The sequence below is a fragment of the Sitodiplosis mosellana genome, unplaced genomic scaffold (assembly GCF_009176505.1).
Source record: "Sitodiplosis mosellana isolate CC-2019 unplaced genomic scaffold, AAFC_SMos_1.0 Smas_scaffold_3, whole genome shotgun sequence".
NCBI lineage: Eukaryota > Metazoa > Arthropoda > Insecta > Diptera > Cecidomyiidae > Sitodiplosis > Sitodiplosis mosellana.
In genome coordinates this window covers 3,967,523-3,988,336 of record NW_022595246.1, presented here as the reverse complement: position 1 = coordinate 3,988,336, position 20,814 = coordinate 3,967,523, and the positions used below count along the sequence as shown (strand labels likewise).

The 20,814-nt window shown below is 35.4% G+C and overlaps 4 protein-coding genes across 16 annotated transcripts in view; 2 read left to right on the top strand and 2 right to left on the bottom strand.

Annotated features, from left to right (window-relative positions):
* Nucleotides 1–7: 7 nt before the first annotated feature.
* Nucleotides 8–14,647, top strand: LOC129566103 (unextended protein). Of its 13 annotated transcripts, none has more exons than XM_055441680.1 (13): nt 585–1,833; nt 2,008–2,325; nt 2,650–3,354; nt 9,187–9,601; nt 9,708–9,890; nt 10,034–10,219; nt 10,290–10,319; nt 10,496–10,669; nt 11,998–12,649; nt 12,742–13,008; nt 13,072–13,304; nt 13,427–13,537; nt 13,621–14,647. In XM_055441680.1, exons 3-13 carry the CDS (start codon nt 2,876–2,878, stop codon nt 13,768–13,770), a joined length of 2,880 nt encoding a protein of 959 aa, XP_055297655.1. In that variant the 5' UTR covers nt 585–1,833; nt 2,008–2,325; nt 2,650–2,875; the 3' UTR covers nt 13,771–14,647. The 13 variants fall into 13 exon arrangements, with proteins under 13 accessions (XP_055297653.1, XP_055297654.1, XP_055297656.1 ...); XM_055441691.1 differs by lacking the exon at nt 2,008–2,325 and having other exon boundaries at nt 1,108–1,349; nt 1,624–1,706; XM_055441685.1 differs by having other exon boundaries at nt 1,123–1,349; nt 1,624–2,574.
* Nucleotides 14,648–14,970: 323 nt separating this feature from the next.
* LOC129565678 (ankyrin repeat domain-containing protein 29-like) lies at nt 14,971–16,443 on the bottom strand. The gene is made up of 6 exons (XM_055440792.1): nt 16,329–16,443; nt 15,852–16,218; nt 15,617–15,772; nt 15,405–15,503; nt 15,244–15,337; nt 14,971–15,124 (listed from the first exon to the last, which is right to left on the bottom strand). The coding sequence occupies exons 2-6, from the start codon at nt 15,931–15,933 to the stop codon at nt 14,971–14,973; spliced, it is 585 nt and encodes a 194-aa protein (XP_055296767.1). The 5' UTR covers nt 15,934–16,218; nt 16,329–16,443.
* Nucleotides 16,016–16,682, bottom strand: LOC129565675 (putative ankyrin repeat protein RBE_0317). The gene is made up of 4 exons (XM_055440787.1): nt 16,640–16,682; nt 16,448–16,546; nt 16,329–16,385; nt 16,016–16,218 (listed from the first exon to the last, which is right to left on the bottom strand). Exons 1-4 carry the CDS (start codon nt 16,680–16,682, stop codon nt 16,016–16,018), a joined length of 402 nt encoding a protein of 133 aa, XP_055296762.1.
* A 3,043-nt stretch (nt 16,683–19,725) lies between these two features.
* The window catches only part of LOC129565534 (uncharacterized), a 6,795-nt gene continuing 5,706 nt past the window's right edge, over nt 19,726–20,814 (top strand). Inside the window, exon 1 of the mRNA XM_055440520.1 lies at nt 19,726–19,902. Within this exon, the coding sequence (XP_055296495.1) occupies nt 19,855–19,902 (48 nt within the window). The 5' untranslated portion in view covers nt 19,726–19,854. The remainder of the gene's footprint in view (nt 19,903–20,814) is intronic.

The following is a 20,814-nucleotide window of genomic DNA, read 5'->3' as shown; positions in this document are numbered from 1 at the left end:
AGCGCACGTTGCGGTTGTTGTGCGCAAACTTTTACCGCACATCTCGTGTAAAGCCCAACACAGCACAGTAGCTTTGGAGCGAGTGTACGAGAGGAGATGGAGAGCTAGCGAAAGAGATACGAATGAACGATGATGGGCACTGAGGGGGTATCAAAACATTTGGTAAACAATGAGAGCGAATATACCAAATCTTCCACAGAATCAATGTATCTTCATACCAAATGTGAGGATTTTATTTTTAACCATGCGACAATGTATCCATATACGATGAGTCTGTGCTCGTTTTCTCTCTCTCTCTCTCTCTCTCTCTCTCTCTCTCTCTCTCGTTTATCGGTATTCATGTCGCAGAGAGTGATTGTGCGTGTTGTGAGTGTCGTGGTTTTTTTGTCCTTGCCATTCATTTGGCGCTCTCTTTCGCAGTGTGGCACTGTTCGTTGGAAAATCGAGACTCTAATCAATGGCTGTTTTTTGTTTGTATTTCAACGAGTAGAGTGGCGCGCGCTCACACACACACTCACACAAACGGACATTTTTCGCAGTAACACATACTCACACGCTGCTGCCACTGCTGCTGCTGCTGCTGCTGCTGCTACTTTGAAAAATCGAACCGAAAGGGAAATGTGAATTTTCTCCGTGTGTCACTAATTCAGTGTAATTGTTATCAAACGGTTCGCTATTTCACTCGTTTTGCTCAAAGTCTGTTTCTTCGTCGACGTTTTACCGTGTATGGTATTTGTTTTACCGTTTTCTTCTCAAAATATCTTTTTCCTCAATGAATTAAAATTGTGTTTTTTTTTTCAATTGTCATCGTTGTTCTGTCGTGAAAAGAAAACAGAATAGAAAAGCTTGAGACAGTGTATTATTTATTGTGGTGGAAAAAAGAGTGCTTGTCTTATTTTTCGTGATTATTGATTTTCAAATTTGCTGCAGCCTCGTGTTTGTTTTGTGTTACATTTCGTAGAAGAAGAAAAAGCGTGTATGACATTTGAAAATGAACTTTATAAAATGTGATTTGGTCTATTTTCGATGAAATCGAATTACCGTTAATCGCATTCGTTATGAATTGAATGTGAAAGAATGCTCCGTACGCCTTAATAATGACAGTGCTGTACCCAATGGCCAATGAATCGAAAACGTTCTCACACAAAGACCTCTAGTTTCTGGAGAAATTGCTGTGACTTTACCGAAATACGCATTACAAATCGCGCATCATATTTTTCATAGTTTGAAAACGAGAGTGAATTCAATAGATGAGTTTTTTTCCCACTGATTTCTTCAGCTCGGACTAGCTCGGCTCATTCGTGCGACTGTTGTTGTTGTTGTTTTTCTCTCCCCATCTTCATTTCAATGTGTGTTTACTGGCTCGCTACAATGCCGTACAGAATCTTGTTTGCCGTAATATTATTACACTATTAACCTGTTTATGGCAATTGAAGTGCATAACGAATATACGAATTGATGTGCATTGCATGTAATAAATTTCAACGGGACAACTGCAGTGAAAAATAACTAACAATTTGAGTGCACCAAAAAAAGAGTTGCGAATATTTTAAATCCCATCTTTTATATCCAATGATGATTTCAAGTTTTTTTCTTCCACCTCTTGCACATTTCATTCGACAGATGATTGCCTGATTTTTATCAATAAATGCAAACAAACAAAAGTAAAATCAGTGAATATATCATAAGCTACATCATTTTATATGGTGAGCAATAGTTCGAATCACGTTTCACAGTTCGATAAATTAAGAATCAAATGCACATTAGAGAAAATAAACATTCGTATCTCGTTTACGTTGTTAGTTCATACTAATAATAATGGTCATTGATAAGGTAACATCGGTGTAAAATACTGAAAGAGCCGTCATTAATTAAAACACTCCCGCTTCACGTAATACTATTTGCTTTGTTGCAAAAGTGGACTAATCATGACCGTTTCATTTGACGTGTGTACTATGCAAACACACATGTCGTTCGCAAATTATCTGAATCACATTTTATCAATAGCATTTTTTTTCGCATTCGGATGAGACCAATTCTTGTTGCATGAGACGTTGAACGGAATACTGAGCAATTTGAGTCAAAGTGGTTTGTCACAGACGTGCATCGCAAAAAAAAAAAACACTGAGTTGTGTGCACGGTTTTTATTTAGAATTTGGCATGACCAACTCATGTTTTCAGTGATCAAGTGATGATTGCAATAACCAACACACACAATAGCACACTGAAACAGTTTTGAGGAGAATATTAAAAATAGAAAATTCGTTCAATGCCTGCATTAAATGGCAGTTTTTTGCAAAGCCTATGCACACCAAATAATAAAAGGCCAGTGTTTATTCTGATCAGTTGAAAATATTGTGAGAAATTGTTATTACGTAGATAACAAGGCCAAAGTACACATTAAACTACTGTATTTTCGGCGCGAATGAAATTTTTAACGATTTCAAGTGGATCCAAACATAACATCCGCTGCAGAAGTTATTTTCGAAAAAGCATACATCGAACAAGGAAAAAAAAACTAAATAAAAGCGATAGAAGCAAATAGACCAAATTACATTTTATGCCATTATTTGTGTAAAAATCTGTGCTTGTAAAATTATTTTGCAATTTCAAAATTTATTCAACTTTCTTCTCTTTAACATTCTATAGAATTCGAGCTAAATATGTGGAAAAACAGCGAAAATGATGTGTTTTTGTTGCTGAAAAACTGTATGACAACCATTTGATCGCGGCTGCACGTAGTTTCAGTGAGAGTTCAAAAAGGGAACGAATACCGAATTAAAGGCTAGCGATTACTCCTCCTCCGACACAAAAATTGTGTGTGTGTGTGTTCGTGTTGTGTTGTGAGAAAAGAACAGGCAGCATTGAATTGAATATGGGACTCAGTGTTTCCGAAAATGATGCCATAGAATGTCGGACTAAGCGTATATCGAAAATTTGGTGGGCAAAATTTGCCCTAGTGTTTTTTATCGCCCAATCAAATGCAGTGCATATTGATTTTGACGATGTAGAAACGTCATGGTTGAAAAATGTTGCCGTCGATCTACTGCCAGCAGGTAGTGTTCGTAATCAAACGATGGCATTGCTCACTGTGACTGGCCTAGCCACCAGTGACATCGAAGATGGGGTCCGGATCAAAGCAACACTTTCATCAACCAATTGCATGGGCAACGAAACCGATTTGCAAATCATCAACGAGACACCGTCGAAGAATAGCATCGATTTCAATTCGACCGATTTAATCCTTTCAATTGACCATTTCGACTTTAAACGACAGCCAGCGGCCTATCTCTGCATCAAAACCAAGTACGACCATCGGTTTCAGCACATGGGAATCAGAACTAAATTTCCAAAGTAAGTTGTGTATTTAATTGTGTGTTCTTTTGATTTTCATTCTTCATTGATGAGGAATAAAATATGAAAAAAAAAAATTTCTCCAAGTGAAAATTTGTCATTGTCCGATCAAAAATGATTCCAACCGAAAATTAATCAACTCGAAATGAAAATGATTGTAATGAATGTAAAATAACATGTTGACCATGGTTGCGTCGCAAAACCAGACAAAAATGGAATTGGCAAAATATTCAAATGTGTCTACTACTTGGCCGATTATGACGTGCACTTTCCTACTACACACAACATGTAAAACAAACAGTATCGCTGCGACGATAATTGCTAATTCTGTTCTCTAAGTCCGTTCGGTGTACGACGGCAAAAACACAATGTGTCAAAGCAATATTGAAAAGTATTGTCGCTGTGTCAACCATCTTCATTGCCTTGTATTCAGCGCCACATTGAATTATATGGAACAACACTTGCGCACATTTTTTTAGCAAATTAATGCTACAAATCATTCTAATTCGATTTATCTCTGTCGTCATCGCGTTCACTTTGAATATACTATAAGAGAGACAATGTCATAAAGCATTTACAAAGCGAATCGATGTGGTTTCTTCTCTTTTCTTTTTATCGATATCTGTCATTCATTTCGAGCAATTGAATAAAAATGCGATTAGAGACAAAGTATAATTTTTGTTTGAAAAAAAAGTGAATCCTTGTCTGCTTTGTTCACAGCCAATGGTTTAAATTGATGGTTCCATTCTTGTAGAGCACTGAATCAGCAAAAAAATTATCATTCTCATGTTTCTAGCACACTGTATGAAAAAATATCTCTGTATAAATAGAAGAGTTTCATCTGCTTCAATATTCTATTTCTTTGCGAAATATTTTGTCTTTTAATTTATCGTCATCCGTTTTGGCGCACATACATTTCTGCTTGTAAATAAAAATAAGCAATTCAGCTGAAATACGTGCACATTTCATTCGATTAAAGCAAAAAAAAAGAAGAGAACCAGCAAGAAAAATGAACAGATCTGCGAACCAAGCACGGACATATGTTTATGAAGCGAAAAAAATGTTGTTTTGTTGTTGTGGCGACGATTTCGTGAGAAAGCAACGAAAATATTGGGCAATAGAGAAACACACAGATCTGAATCATATGATCGCCAGTGTATCAAACGAGAGAGAGAGAGAGAGAGAGAGAGAGAGAGAGAGAGAGAGAGAGAGAGTGCGCGGGGACAGGATTGATCTTTTGTGTTCACTTTTTCTGAATAGCCCCATTCAATTCATTACACAATATTCAAATGACGACCATCATTTTCTTTTCATCAGTGCAACCAAAGGCAAAACACACTATATTCTATCCTCGCAATTTCGTTTCATGTATTTAATGACATAATAGCTGGTTTTTGCTCGGAAATTTCGTTTGGCATTCAGTGGCATTTAGTTGTTCTGCTCATTCCACTCACCAGCTGAATAGTTTCTTTCTTTTCGTTGTTGAATTTCGTCCGAGTCCGGTTCGTATTTGATTCGAATGTCGGGCACATAGAGTGGCCACCGGAATAATGTACAGAACGTTAAGCATTAATTTCAGCGAATTTATCTCTATACAGATTCAGCATTATGTTTTCGATTATGCCAAATGGTGTGAATTTAATGACAGCAACAGATAAAAGTGTTTGCGATGAGTGACAAATGCATTCGAATCAAGTTGGCCTTGCGAAGATGTACATTGGTTGAATTGGTCGGTATGTGGGTTGTGTGCCAATTGAAGAATACGACAGTGCAGTGGAAAGAGTCACACAGTGCGTGCTTTAATTGGATTTCTCACATGGTCTTGAAGGAACTAAGAAACAAAAATCACTTTTCCATTTATTTCAGCCCCTTGAAGCTTTGCTAATCAATAGAGATTTTATACGAGACAAGAATTCACTCGGCTAGTATCGTATTGCCATCGTTTGTTTGACATCAAAGAACGGATTACGTTGAACAAATGACCAACTAATCGCCTTAAGTGTATCGCATTCCATTCACATTTATCACTTGATTTTCTTCAATCTAGAAAACCATATATAATTCAAGCGCAGTGTTGATTGGACAAATCACTTGCATTCCGAATGTGATACTTCACATACACACACACAGTCCAGAATGATGAATGCTTGAATTTTTTTTCCGCATTTAATTTGCAACTCAAATTTCGCCACGTTCATGACCGAGTGCAATTATGAATTTATTTCATTAAAGTAGATATGTAAAACAATGCAAGCGATGCAACGGCTTCTAATTAAAAAATTGTCATTTGAACAGCATGCCATTGACTTTCGTTTAATTACAGGTCACGTACAACGTTCGATTAGTGGCAATATTACGCAATTACGTGCGATGGTACATGAACCATAATCTGAAATCGATTTTGTATCAACTGTAATGAACCAATCAACTTGGGTTTTCCTCTGGCTCTTTTTCACTTCGGCCCTTCGCCAATCCATTTCATTTCACAGCGTAACTTGATATTGGGCCAAAGCAATACGCTCATTTCCTGCATTCATCGATTTTTCTTTTTCATTTGCCTGTGCCCGCAATCAAATCAAATTAAAATGGCATCACGTAGGTGCGAAAGTGAAAATACACAACACTAAGTGCAGCCAATTGGTACCAAACGGTTCGAACATCAACCGAAGAAAATTACCAAAATAATGACTTTTGAGCGTTTTATTGAATTTCAAGGTTCAAAGGCAATTTTTAATCATTTTTTCAACAGCACTGATTTTCAATTTGGAAATTTTCTAGATAAAAATGAAAGATTATGTCAACATAATCATCAAACATCTTATAACTCTTGGGTAAACTATGCAATAAAATAGAAGCTATTAAACATGAAGATACTCTTTGAGTAGAACGCAATTTAGTCAAAAAATTGCGTTTTTCTCAAACAACATCATTTTTGCTCCGTGGGTATTCCCTAGACATTTTTACCTATTAAAGCCGCCTACGGCCCACATCTTCGGACCATTAATGTAACGAATATTTTTCTAGACATCATATTACTCTGCCCACTGCAAAAATTAACGATTAGAATATTCGAATCACTCTCATCCTTCACCGCATCATTTCTTGCTCGAAACAAACTCATTCAGTGCTTTTTTTTTATTCGTATGACGTGTACTTGGCAACCGAAATGACGGTTAAAAGACATTAATTTGGAAGCCACGTCGAAAATTTTTTACATAGCAATAGAAGCCAGTCAAATCGATAGAGTCGACTTATCAATAGGTTGCAAAAAAAACATTGAAGAAGAGTTAGAAGAAGTCGGCCGAAGAATAGAAAAAAAAAACATTTACAGGTTAATACCAACGTAGCATATTGCAAATCAGTTCTTGAATGAAGAGGAAAAGTCGATAAAAAGAGAGCGAGTGAGCGAGAGAAAGGGAGAGACTGAGCTAGGGCGAAAAAGTGTATTCAGAAATAGCAGGCCATAAGGCGGAATCTTGATGTATACCCACGCCGAAGGAAATAAATGCTAATTGGCATTTAAATTGCTTTTCGTTGAATCTGTGCTGCTTGAAAATAATAAATCCATTTCGCTAATTGAATATCATGATAATGGATGAACATGAATCGGTATTGCATTTCATGCTCACGATACGGTGTTATATAATAGACATCGTTTCAAAATCGTCCGTTTCTAATTTTGCTAATGCATTACATTTTTATTTTCCATTCCAAAGAAAATGCAATGAAAACGCGCGTTCAATCGCTATGAGTGTACTTCGGGGGAAATCCGTTTTCAGAATGTACAGAGAATAATTATCGAAATTAAAGTCTCGTTATACAAGCCAATTTAATCTAAATCCATTAATCATAGCACCTGCGTGCAAAAGAAAGTCATGGAATAAAAATGCTTTCCCTTAAAAATCTTGTAAATTTTACAACTTAAAGCTTCCTATTTTGGCTGTGGCATGGTTTCAATCCTCTCTCTGGCCGAAGTTGATTCTTAACTTTAACACTAGGATACATTTCATGTTGAAAATTAATTACATCCCATTTCAATCAGCTGTTTGGTGTGTCAGCGAATCTTTTCTCCGCTATATACGACGGCGATGACGAAGAAAAAAAGAATGTATTCACGCAAAATAATTTCCATTATTTATTAGTGAGTGACGGACGGAAGGTAGTAATGCTATTACAGTAAAAGTAATTTGAATAAGCTTATTGCGTGCGTTCAATGGATTTAATTATGACATTTTTATTAATAAACACAAACTAGAACATTAAACTTAGCGTATTTATTATTATAGCCATAGTAGAAATGGTGTTTCCTCATTCACGTCGCCACATCAATGAATGTTGTATGATGAGTGAAAATATGAACACTAGAATATTGCCAAAGTGCATTCGATTGGTTCAACGAACGCAATGGTAAACAGTTTCGTCGACGAGCAAGAATATTGCGATGTTTAAAGTCACGTGTGCATCCTGACTCACAATTACATTTCATATTTCCAGAGCTCAATTACGTGGCCGGAAAACGGCGTCGGTATCAACGTGTTGTTTACAAACTATAGTTGTGCTAGCTTGTCTGCCGTAGACATAACTCTCACCCGAATCAACGTCTGGCTGTCTTGATGCACCACTCTTATACACATAAGACTGTTTGTATCATTCAAGAATTCTCGGTATCATTTCATTCAAGAATTTCGCATGTACTTGTCGTTGAGTCGCGGTTAATAAGACTGTTGTTGTGCTGTTCATGGAAGTGCACATTGTTTTCGATGAAGCGATGCAAGTATTCTACAGTGACATTGAATCCACGAGCGAGTTCCGTCGCCCCCGTGAATCACGTGAAAGAACTCATTCAAAAGAATTTAATTTGAATTTTCAAAAACTTTCTACTGAGTCAGAGGTAAACAAACTGGAAAACGCACATAACAAAGGAAAAGTGTTCATGTTATAACGAAACCTTCGACGAAATCAAGTGTGAGAAAAACATTCGATGGGCCAAGAATTTTTTTTTTTTTTTTTTGGTACACAACAGATTTTTTTACGGTCGTGAAAGATTTATTGAAATGAAGAAAAGAAGAAGAAAAATGGAATTCTAGAAAAAAAAATGGAACTTTTCGAAATTTAATTGATTTCGTGAGTACTCGACTCGATTGCCGCAAATATTTTACGTCGAATATTTAAACAGCTTTTGTTCGGCTTGTGCAATGTTCACATTCATAAAGTATCGATCAACGTAAGATAAAGAAACATGCTAATTATAATTGCTATATCGTTTGGTCAATGGCTTTTCATTGGGTATTCAACATGGAATTCCGACAGCCTTTAATTAGACAACAATTTCTGGATAAAACAGAACACGCACACATATGAGCCTACCATAATATTTCACATGCTCAAACGTAAATTCGACCGTTATAATTCCTCCATTTATACAATATTCATACAAACACACAAGTGATTCGCGTGAGAAATGCATGTTAACATGCGAAATTCCATATGCGAACGATTTGAAACTGAGCACGTTTCGTCGGCCAGTCAATGAAAAAGTTGTGTCATTGCGACTTGCCGGTGCGCCTATGAGAAAATAATTACATTCTCACACACCCAACCACAGAAAACAGATTAAACTGATACGATAACGATGTGTGTAATTTACGCATATATGCAAAAAAAGAACTGGTTGGTATTTCATTTTCAAGTGGTGTTTTCTTAGCATTGATCTGAACGTGACAAAATGGGTGATAATGACGAATAAAGAATATTCCACATTGATATCAAGATGCCAATAGCCGAGATTGAGTTTATTATTAATTAGGGTAATTTCCATTGTAATAATTACAGCATATTGAGTGTGAATCAATTTAATCGAGATCGTCGCAATCAGCCCGTTGTGCCAACCACTGTAAGGAGTGACAATAAATGTCGTACGGGTGAAATTCGAATCGATGGTATGCGCATTGAATCGGCCGATAAAACCATTGAATATGATGATGAAAATATTCCGGAGCTAATCACACGGACTCATGTACGTATACGACTATTCGGTTGCGGCTTCACTGATCAAACTGTCATCGCATTTACAAAAGAAATGAACGACCGCAGCGGAGCCTGTCTATTGCCCGGTTCAGGCCAATTCAAAGTGGAAAGTTATGGTTTACTAGAGTATACGGCAGTTGTTGATATTGTTGTACCGATTGCTGAACCAACGCCGTACTACTTTTGTGTGAAGAATGTGGAGGATTCAATGGAAGAAAAGGTACCTGAAACAAATGACTTTTTTCCCACGGGTTCATTCTTATTAACAGTCGTTTATATTGATAAAATCTTTTCATTAATAAATCATTTTTCAATTTCATAATCAGAAAATCGATCGGGCATTACCATTCATTCATCAAGGAGTTGAGCCATGGCTATCAATTCGAGCCACTGAATTGATATTACCTTTATGGGTGGCAATCATTATAATCGTTTGTTGCTTGTGTTTTTCGGCTTTGTTCTCCGGTCTCAATTTGGGCTTGATGTCATTAGACCGAACGGAACTGAAGGTAACATATATAAAGAACAAAAAAAAAACATAAAATAGAGTTCTCCATACGTAAGAAAGGAAAAAAAATTATTATTTATAATAATGTCATATTATACTGTTTACGGTTATTTCTTCCCCCATTGATATTTGTTATTCGTATAGATTTTGCGGAATACGGGAGATGAAAAGGAGCGTAAATATGCGGCAAAAATTCAACCAGTGCGAGACCACGGCAATTTTCTTCTGTGCAGCATTCTATTGGGCAATGTGTTGGTGAACTCTACGTTTACCATTTTATTGGATGGCCTAACATCGGGCTTAATAGCTGTGATAAGTTCGACACTGTTGGTATGAAAAATACAAGTTAAGCTAATGTCACTGGAATAAACATTTTTATGTTTTTTTATTCGATTTTTAGATTGTGGTATTTGGGGAAATAACGCCACAGGTTGGTATACACAAGCAAAACAGAAAGACAAATAAAAAAACTCAACCAATTATATTGCCGTGAACTTTCGCCAAAGATAAATCGCATTTATGACTGGTTGACCTACAATTTATGTTTAATAGGCCAAAGAAGCATTTTTCGTGAAATTCAATACGCACATGTATTATGTTTTGCAGGCAATTTGTTCACGACATGGCTTGGCGGTTGGCGCAAAGACTATTGTTATTACGAAAGCAATTATGGTTTTAACATTTCCGTTGGCTTATCCCGTATCGAAAATTTTGGACGTTCTACTCGGCGAAGAAATTGGCAATGTGTACAATAGGGATCGGCTCAAGGAATTGGTTCGGGTAAGTGAATTTTTGGACCATTCGAACGCTTCTACGCAATTAGAATCGATAGGAAACAAAAACAAGCTAGTTAAAAATTTGGGCAGCGTGTCAATGAAGTGGAAAACTCCACAACGAAAAAGAAAAGTCGACAGTGAAGAAAAGAAAAACAAACAGAATCAAATTGTTGCGTTTTAAACCAAAATTATGTGTTGGATCCAAATTATATCGATAATGACAGCCATGTGAAACTGGCAAGTGGTTTGACCTATAAACAAGGTGGTTGTTTTGAAGAGAACATTCATTGATTTACTTATGCGTTATTCATACACGTGAATGATTTTCCATTGGAATTCCATCTTTCCATTTATTATATTTGAATCGCTCTACATTTTGTATGATGAAAGCACGCAATATTCTAGCAACAGTTTCGATTTAACAACCATTTCCATTCGCTATAACGAATTTCACGTTGAGTCGGTTTCGGAAAAAACACAAGAAAATCACGAGTCACTCAATCACTGGCAAACAACTCCATCTCTCTTGGTTCTTCTTGCTTTCACTAAAAATAGTGACAGCACATTTATGACAATCACTTTCAAAGCATTCATTCGTTTAATCGATAAAATGGTGCTTCCCACTTTGCGTTCGCCCCATTGTTTGTTGTTCAGTTTTACAATGGGATATATTGCGGTGGATGCGTTGCTCATATTTTATGTCAAGGGAAAATTTTCATAGAAGCTTTTGGATTCGTTATTATTTCTCAAGTTTGCACAAGTTATATTGATTTAGCAACACAATCTAAGTGAATCGATTCAATTTTTTGCCAAAGAAAATCCATTTCTAAAACAACCATTTTCCACTTACACACAACAATCAATCCTCCATCTACGTCAGCGAAGTTTTTCTTTGATTGATATCAAAGCATGAGATACACGCAAATCTAAGCAGATGTATCCTGCGGAACGACCGAATTTGTATGTGTTTATGTATCGGAGCCGAATTGCCACAACGTTGAAATGTTCACGTAGAGATAACGATAGCTTTGGCTATGGCTATGGCTCTCTGTACTCCATGCGATGATTATCGCTGTGATAAATTGAATCAGAGTGTTTGTTGAGACACACAAAGTAGCCAGCTTTAGAACAAATATATTATCAGCCAATGGAAACAGAGCCAGTTGATCGTCTTATCTGTTTTATGTGCAATCATTGTACACTTAAAAACAGATTTAAGACAGCTCATACAAAAGTAAAACAATAAGATGATAGCGCATAAAAATTGCCTTTTTTGGCCTGTTAAAATTGTTGTTTTTTTTCTTCTAAATTTGGATTTGCTTAATTTTGTAGGTTACAAACGATGTGAACGATTTAGACAAAGATGAAGTCAATATTATATCAGGTGCATTGGAATTGCGAAAGAAAACGGTGCTCCAGGTGATGACGCATTTGGAAGACGCGTTCATGCTGTCAATTGATGCGATTCTAGACTTTGAAACGGTGTCGGAGATTATGAAATCGGGCTTCTCACGAATTCCCGTTTACGAAGGTGAACGGCATAATGTACAAAAATTATTGTTTATCAAAGACTTGGCACTAATCGATCCGGATGACAATACACCACTGCGAACGCTGTGCGAATTCTATCAAAATCCATGCTTCTATGTGTTTGAGGATGTAACATTAGATGTGATATTCAAGAAATTCAAGGGCGGCCAACAAGGTCATATGGCATTTGTGCAGCGTGTCAATAACGAAGGTGACGGAGATCCATACTATGAAACTATCGGTTTGGTCACACTGGAAGATGTGATTGAGGAGATGATTCAAGCGGAAATTGTCGATGAAACGGATGTGTACACGGATAATCGAAACAAAAAGAAACGCAAGCTCATGAGTCGAAAGCATGATTTTACCATGTTTGCTGCCGAACGACGTGACATTCAACGCATTCACATATCACCGCAACTAACACTAGCCACCTTTCAATATCTCAGCACAAGTAAGCAAATCAGTTTGCTTGTTATGCAGATGAAGATGATAATAATTTCCATTCGATTATATAATAATGAAAATGACATTTATATTCTGCAGCCATCGACGCCTTCAAGCCGGACAGTGTGTCGGAGACGATACTACGTCGATTGCTGAGTCAAGACGTTGTTCATCACATTAAGATAAAGGCCAAAGAGAAGAGTAATCAATCGTTGTTGATCTACGAGGAAGGTAAAGCGGCCGATTACTTTGTATTGATTTTAGAAGGTCGAGTTGAAGTGACTGTTGGACAGGAGCATTTGATGTTTGAGTGCGGCCCATTCACATACTTCGGAACACAAGCCTTAGTACAAGCGGTTGGCGTTGGTAAGAGATAGTGTTTTCTGAAGAATGTGATGGATTTGCATTGAATTTCATTGTGATTTCCAGCTGAATCACCGCAGCAACAGATTAGGGGATCATTAACATCGGTCAACTTGGATGCCGTTATGCATCAAACTTTTACTCCTGATTACTCGGTGCGAGCGGTTACCGATGTATTTTATGTAGCCATCAAGCGTACACTTTATTTGGCCGCCAAACGAGCAACACTCATGGAAAGATCCAAGCGATTCGGAAGCGAAATGGGCAGCAACGAACCATTCGATTTAGAAGTTGAGAAGGTAATTTTTTATTTTTTAAGTCAATTGTTTCACTTTTCCCAATTTTGACCTTGAAATCCTTGAAAAGACCTCGAAATTGTTCTGAATTGAAATTTAATGAATTTTATTCTTTTTTTCATCAGCTTCTGCATTCACTTGATGAAGATGAGCGAAGTGTGAGCGCTCACACAGCCAATTTGACTGCATTGAGTCCACGTGCCAGTAAATCAACGTCTCCAACAGCAGCTAATGTGGTGTGTTTTACTTTAAATTTCTTTTATACTTGAACTCATGTAATTACTGATACACTTTTCAATGATTTTCGATTTTACAACAGGAACGCACATCAAATGGGCCTACATCATTAACTGAAAATCACGATTCATCGCTGGCTGTATCGTTTGTTCCCGAAAATCAATCAATTCAATTTCATACACCCGAAAAGGAATCACGAGAAACCGATGCACTTTTAGCCACACGAAGTTAAATAATTTGCGCTTAAAATAATACCTGTTATCCTATTGCTATTAAGAATGGGTAAAACCCCCCGAACCTCATCATCCAATGAACCCAAAGAAAAGGCACCGCATTGAGCTTCGCACTTAATTTGTACAACGAAATGCGAGACACAAGCTCAAATGGCGAGCGTCTTGGCATTATGCAAATCCACGATAAAATCGTAAACCATATATAGTTTGTAATATTGGTGCCAAACAAACCTCTCCGCGGCCTCCACTCATATATGCGAATGGAAAAGGTGATCGATCCTTATCCATAGTCAATTGTTATATTTATTTATTGTTTTTTTCTTTTGTTTAAATTGTGCGTACTTAATTTTCTTTAGTTTATTAAAAGAACAAATCAGTATAAATTACGAAGGTGAAACCATACATTTATTGAATCGAACATAATATATTGTTACCTATTATATACATATTTGCAAAGTCATGAAGAAAAGTTGTATTTATAGCGCATAGATAAGAATCCAGTTATATGTATATTCAAAAAGGATTCATGATTTATTATGCTAATCTGATTCTTTCTCCTTTTGTTTTCTCTCCTTCGTTTTGTTGAAGTGTTTTAGACTTTAATTTTTCAACGTCTTTGTACATAATTTAATGTAGAAAAGATCTATCTATGAACTTTCTTATAAAAACAACCAAATCTATTATGATTCCCCTGATCCAAGAGACAATGATGAAATGAATAGAATCGATAGAGATCCCCCTTGACAAATAATTAGCTGTTAATCTAGACATTTAGATGACAATTCCAATGTTGCATGTAAAATGTATGAAAGAAAAAGAAGTTAATATGCATAGAATGGAACAAAATACACGTACAAATTATTCTGTCAACTCAAATTGCTGTGTCTTTTATTCGATGTTTCATTTTTTTATTCTTCCATAGCAACTCATGCTAAAGATGGCACTGCAACTTGGCAATTGAACGGATAAAAGCCATATCATTAAAAAAAAAAACAAGATAAAAAAATCATGTTTGACATTATGCAATGTTTATTTTTAAAAAAATCTCCTTGAACATGGTAGCAAATTTAATTAAGTTAAATTTGTTATTGCATCATTTCATTTCGAAGAATCGAACAAATTATCCTACAAATCCTTATGCAGCAAACGTTGTTTTTTATTGATTTTTTTCTATTTTAATTGACAAATTTTAGTCTTTGTTAGTGTTTACGATGCAGAATTTTGGAAATCTTTCCGCTATGACGAATACATTTGCCGTGCAAATATTCGTCGAATAATTTCTCCATATTTTCATATTGTGTTGTTGTTTTAGTGTCATCCTCAGCACCATATTTGTGCAATTGATTGACCGGCCTGTGAGTGGAATTTGGAATTGATTTAGTTGAATTATTTAATTGTGTGGCAAACATTTTGATAGTAGAGCAATCAATGACCATTAACAATCATCAATCATTATTTGAAACTTACCTTACCGCAGAGCTACTGACAGCAATGTTTCACCGCGTCTGTTTTTAACATTAACGTCTGCATTGTGTTTCAACAAATCTTCGAATATGTCATCACGGTCTGAAATTAATAATTGAATGATTTAAATTGACTTTTTTTTTGTTTCAAAATAAAAGAAGAGACTTACATTTTTCAACTGCAATGAAAATGGGTGTTTTTCCATCCTTATTTTTGAGATTAACATTTGCATCGTTTTTGAGCAATGCCGTCACGATACTGGAGTGACCTAAATTGGGAAAGAAAGAATTGTTTTATTAATTACACATTCTTAGCATTGACGTGAGTCACGTTTTATTCGATATGCATTTTTATAAGCTACAATTAAATCAACATTTTTACCTTTCTGCGCGGCAATGTGAAGTGCGGTGTCACCATTCATATTTTGCAAGTTAACATCGGAACTGTGTTTCATTAGTTCGTCAACAACTTTAGCTCGGCCTATTTGAATAAGGAATGCGTTGTTTTTCAGTAACTCATCTACGATTTTTCCATGGCCTGATCAAAAAAAAATTATTTTAGTTTAGAAAAACTAATATTTCGTTGAAGACCGATGAACAAACACGAGATAACTTACCGTTTGCAGCTGCGTAGTGAATAACCGTATTTGATTCAATGTTCTTCAAGTTGATCTCAGCATCGTTCTTGATCAATTCCATGGCAATTTCCTTTGTACCTGTCACGACAAAAAAGATGTCGGTTTAGAAAATCCTTTGAAACACTCTTAAAATTTTTTGTGCCTTAACAATTCTCAACTGCTCTGAAAAGTACCGTTTCCTTATCATTATTTTTAATGTTCACATTAATTTCGTCCACTTTCAATAGCTCTCTGAAAATCTCTCCTTGGCATCCATCAACAGCATAGAAGAGTGGCGTATCACCATTACTATTCTGTACATTCACATTTGCATAGCGCAACAGTTTGCGTACAATTTTCTTATAACCTAATTGAAAAAATAGAGAAAAATGTGCATCATTATTGAATGAGATATGAAAAATGGAAATAATCGATCATTTAAAGTAAAATTTCATAAAGGTAGAACAAAAGGTATACCTTTTTCGACAGCAATATGTAATGCAGTATCTCCGTCTTTATTTTCAACATCAACGTCTACATGTTTTTCAATAAGAGCTTCTACGATATTACCAAATATGGAATTGAATTCACGTTACCTTCTGCAACCGCTAGATGAAGTACTGTATTTTCATCGTTATTCTTTATGTTCAAGTGTACACCGTTTTTGATCAAGTCTTCAGCAATATCCTCGTGACCTGTGGGAGTTGATTACATGTATGCATGATTCTTTGATTTTCATTGAATAATTATAATTTCAAAAGAGAATGGTTTCTTAAATCAAAATTTACCATCTAAGACGGCTGCATGTAGCGGTTTTGGTTCAATGGGCATCGTAGACGATAAGTATATTTTTAGCACAATTGAAGTGTTATCAACAATATTTGAATTAACTCCAGAAGACTCCGTAAAAGGATTTGTTTCTTTCTTTAAATTTTTACTCAAAATCAAAATCGTATGAAGAGTTCTTCAATCGATTTCGGAAAAATCGATAGAAATTCGTTTCCAAATTAGGCGTTATTAAAAAACACTGGTATAAATGGCACTATAACTTTTGGCACAAAACATTATTATATTCGCATACACAGTGACAGTGCCGCAATCGATAGAAAATTTGCCTGTGTTCTTTTACTTTATTCGCAATGTGTGGGTGCTATGCTCCATCCCATGCTAGTTTTCATTAGTGCAAGTCACAACAACCGAAATTGAGGTTTTTTGCAATGTTTTTGAATTAAATTTAAACAAACAATTAAAAAATGTTGAACATTACTGCATACGATTACTCCAAAATAGCCAGAAACATCGAAGTCAATAAAACAACAAGCACGTAAGTAGACGTGTTAGTTTCGAGGTAAACAGATAAAATATAGACGTAAGAAGATGTGCAAACGTAAACAAGTCTGGGCAACGATTAAAAGGCGCAAGAATCAAAAGCGTAATACATTGTATTGAATACAGTTGAATTTACTCAGCTCATAATGGCTCATAACTTGTTATTGTGGTCTTTTCACATCAACACTGTTATTATATAATTAAATTAGTTATGGCATGTGATGACATGTTCATTTTTTATACTATTTTGGCACTAATTATCACTTGAGCAGCCATAAGTACCCTACCAGACGACATAGGCATGTGGCATTAGCTTTATTTTTCAGCTAAGAAGCTTTTTTATTTTCTAAGCTAATTAGATCATAGCGAATATTTTAATACCAAAATCTGCCGTATTGGGGAAAAAAAGTATACTTTTCCGTGTAGCGCGAATAAAACCGCAAATCAAGCGATCCGCCCAATTACATTAAAAGAAGTAGAACAATTGTGATGGAATATGTTCTGAAGATGATAATTTTATGAAAATCTGACGTACACAGAAAAAAAAGTTGTTTGTACGATCAGCTCTTGGTCTAATATAGATATTTGCATGTAATAGGCCAAAAATACTCAACAAATTGATCATTTTTGGTACCAAAGAGTGATTTTGAGCCAAAAAGGTAGATAAAACATGATTTTTCTGGATTAATATGTTGAGCAAAGTGGTCCAGTTATACGTTGGCTACAAAATTGCTGAAGATAGTGGCCATAAAAATTGGATACGCTGCGAGTTATGGTTGAAAAATGGTAAAAAATGGGTATTTTTGCGATTTTGAGGCCCTAGATGCATTTTTTTGGGGTAAGTTTTTTTTCTGCATTTTTTTTCCCATTCAATACCTACAACTTTGCTGAAGACACAAAAGCAATATTTCTTACGGTTTACTGAGATATAGCCGTCTCAAAATATCGAAAAAGTGCTCAAAATCCAGTTTGAGCAAAAAATAGGGGAATTATGTGTAGGTTGATCCGCACCAATCATTTTCGTCATAACTTTTTATGGAATAAAGATAAATGCACACTTGATATACCATTGGAAAGAGAGCCAAAAAAGCTACAATTTGATTAGGAAATTCATTAGCTATGGTTGTAAAAACAAAATATTTCGGTCAATTTTCTAAGAGGTCTGATTTTTGGCAACAAAATTTTTTCTTTGTAACTTGAAACACCCTATTTTTTCTAGAAAAACATGCAGTATAAACACTCAATATATGAAATTCATTGAATTTCGTTGGATTTGCAATCGTTTTTGGTCTGTACAACTACGAAAAACAATGAAAAAATGTAGAAAAATATAGAAATTGTAAAAAAATACATATTCTCTATTTTTTCATATTTCATCGATTTTTTCGTTTTTTCAAGTCCAAAAACGATTGGAAATTCATTAAAATTCAATGAATCTCGTATATTGAGTGTTTACGCTGAATAGTTGTCTCATTTTTCTGATTTTTTTTCGGGTGGGTCAACTTATAAAATTGGTCGACATTTCAATATGCACGGAAAGAATTTCGCCATGTAACGATATGTGTGAAATGACTTAGGATTATGAAAATACACGAAAAACTAGTGAAAAAGCTTATACTCGCTTTGCTGATATCTTTGAAATTGTCTACTTGATGATGGTCCGAAAAAATTTAGTTTTTATAAAAATGATTTTTTTTTGCAAAAAATTTTTATGAGCCCATCCGAGCCGTTTAAGAAGCGTATTTACTCTTTGGAACTACTTTTATATTGGTTTTTGACGTTTCTAAATCGATTGAGACTAGCCAAATTGACGATTTGTCGGTCAAAATACAAAATCGGCGGGGTGGGACAAAGTGGGTCAACTTACACATACTCCCCCTACATAATTTCATTAAAATTCAACAGTCAACCAAGTTGTCAAAACGAATGATGCAGAATTTCTAGTTTTGGTAAGTACTTTCAGCAGCGATTCTCAAAAGTGAGTCCCTCCATTATGTGTTGCACTGTGTTATTCCCTTTTCTTGAAGTTCATCGATTTGTCCAACTGGTCAAACGTGAAATATGTATTCAATGTATTCACAAAAGCTGCTATGAAAACTTTATTCATACTTTAGAGATTGCAATAATAACAAAGTTCTTAATATGTTTTCGTATTTTTCAAACCTATTCAGAAGAAATGATTCTCTACTCATGCCTGACATATTCATCGACAAAATCATCTAAAAACAAATGCTTGGTTAACGTTTTTGTGGAGTGTACAGCCGAAATGCATTGAGAAATGAATGAATTCAAAATGTAAGGGGGAAAAACGTTACAAAACCTTTCAATGGTGTGAAAGCAACTGCACAAAGGATGCATCTTGAACCTATCAAAATTTGTAAATTCCAACAACAACGATATAACCATAAACGGAATACGCCTAAAAATAGTCAATAGTTGTGTGATCATTTGCACCAGGGCTGAATTATGAATACATTTTTGTTATCATTCTAGTTCACAAACATCAACGTACCTGTGGCCTTATATACCCATGCATTAGATGCCAAGTGCTCAGTCTATATCCGGTCGTTGAAGAGTTAACTTGAATCTAACTGCTTGAATATTTTTCGGTGTGCCATTCGAACTTAGCAAATTTTTGTTTATACTTGAATTATCATACAAGTTATAGTTTAAAATGGCAAAATTGGGATTGTTGTTTGTCGCTGTTTTCTGCGTCGTTCAAGTGAGTTTCAACGAAGAAGATTGTGCTAAGCTCAAATCTTTCAATCTCAATTGAAATTTTTATTAAATCAATCTGAAAAAGTAACTTGCGTTTACACTTCAATATTCAATTTATCCACAAACACAAAAAAACAATAATTTGATAAAAGAATTGATACGTGTATGGAAGTTCAAATGTGTGAATTGAATCCACAATTGTTTTGTGTTTGTTTTTCATATTATTCAAATTTGCTATGACGTCGTTGATTCGATCGTAGACGAAAAGTCGCTAAAAATCATTTTATCTTATGCTCTCTGCATTACTTGCAAAATCTCCGAGACTATAGAATACGCAAATGACTTGAGAATTGAAACAAAGTGATCAATACCCATATCAAATTGATAGACGTGTGTTTGCTTGGGTTTTTTGCTGTTTTTCACTTCCTTCGGTAATGGCACGTTTCCTCGTTTACGATCAAGGGCATTTAAGTGAATTTGCTTAACGTGTCACGGTTTAACGCTCAAAATATGCTGTGAGATTTATTTTTCGTGTTCATGTTAACAATACAAAAGGAAACGAATGACATTAAAATTGGTTGTCCGGCTCTTTTTATCGATTTTGAACAAATAGATGATTCGTTTGTACTTACAACAAAAACCATGGCTTTTTTATAACGTCGGAATGGTGATTCAATTCATGTGCGATGATTCACGTGAGTCAAGCCAAACAAAGCTGAATGGAATTATTATAAGAACAAAAAAAACGGCAAATTTTATTGAGAAAAAAATTGGGTTATTGTTTACAATTTTTGAAGCTTGAAGTTTCATTTTGTTATTTGATGAACGCTATTCATATGATTACACTGTAGTAACATTTTACACTTTTGAAATGTACGGTTCAACACATGAAAGTCAGATTTTAGTTGCTGGCGAG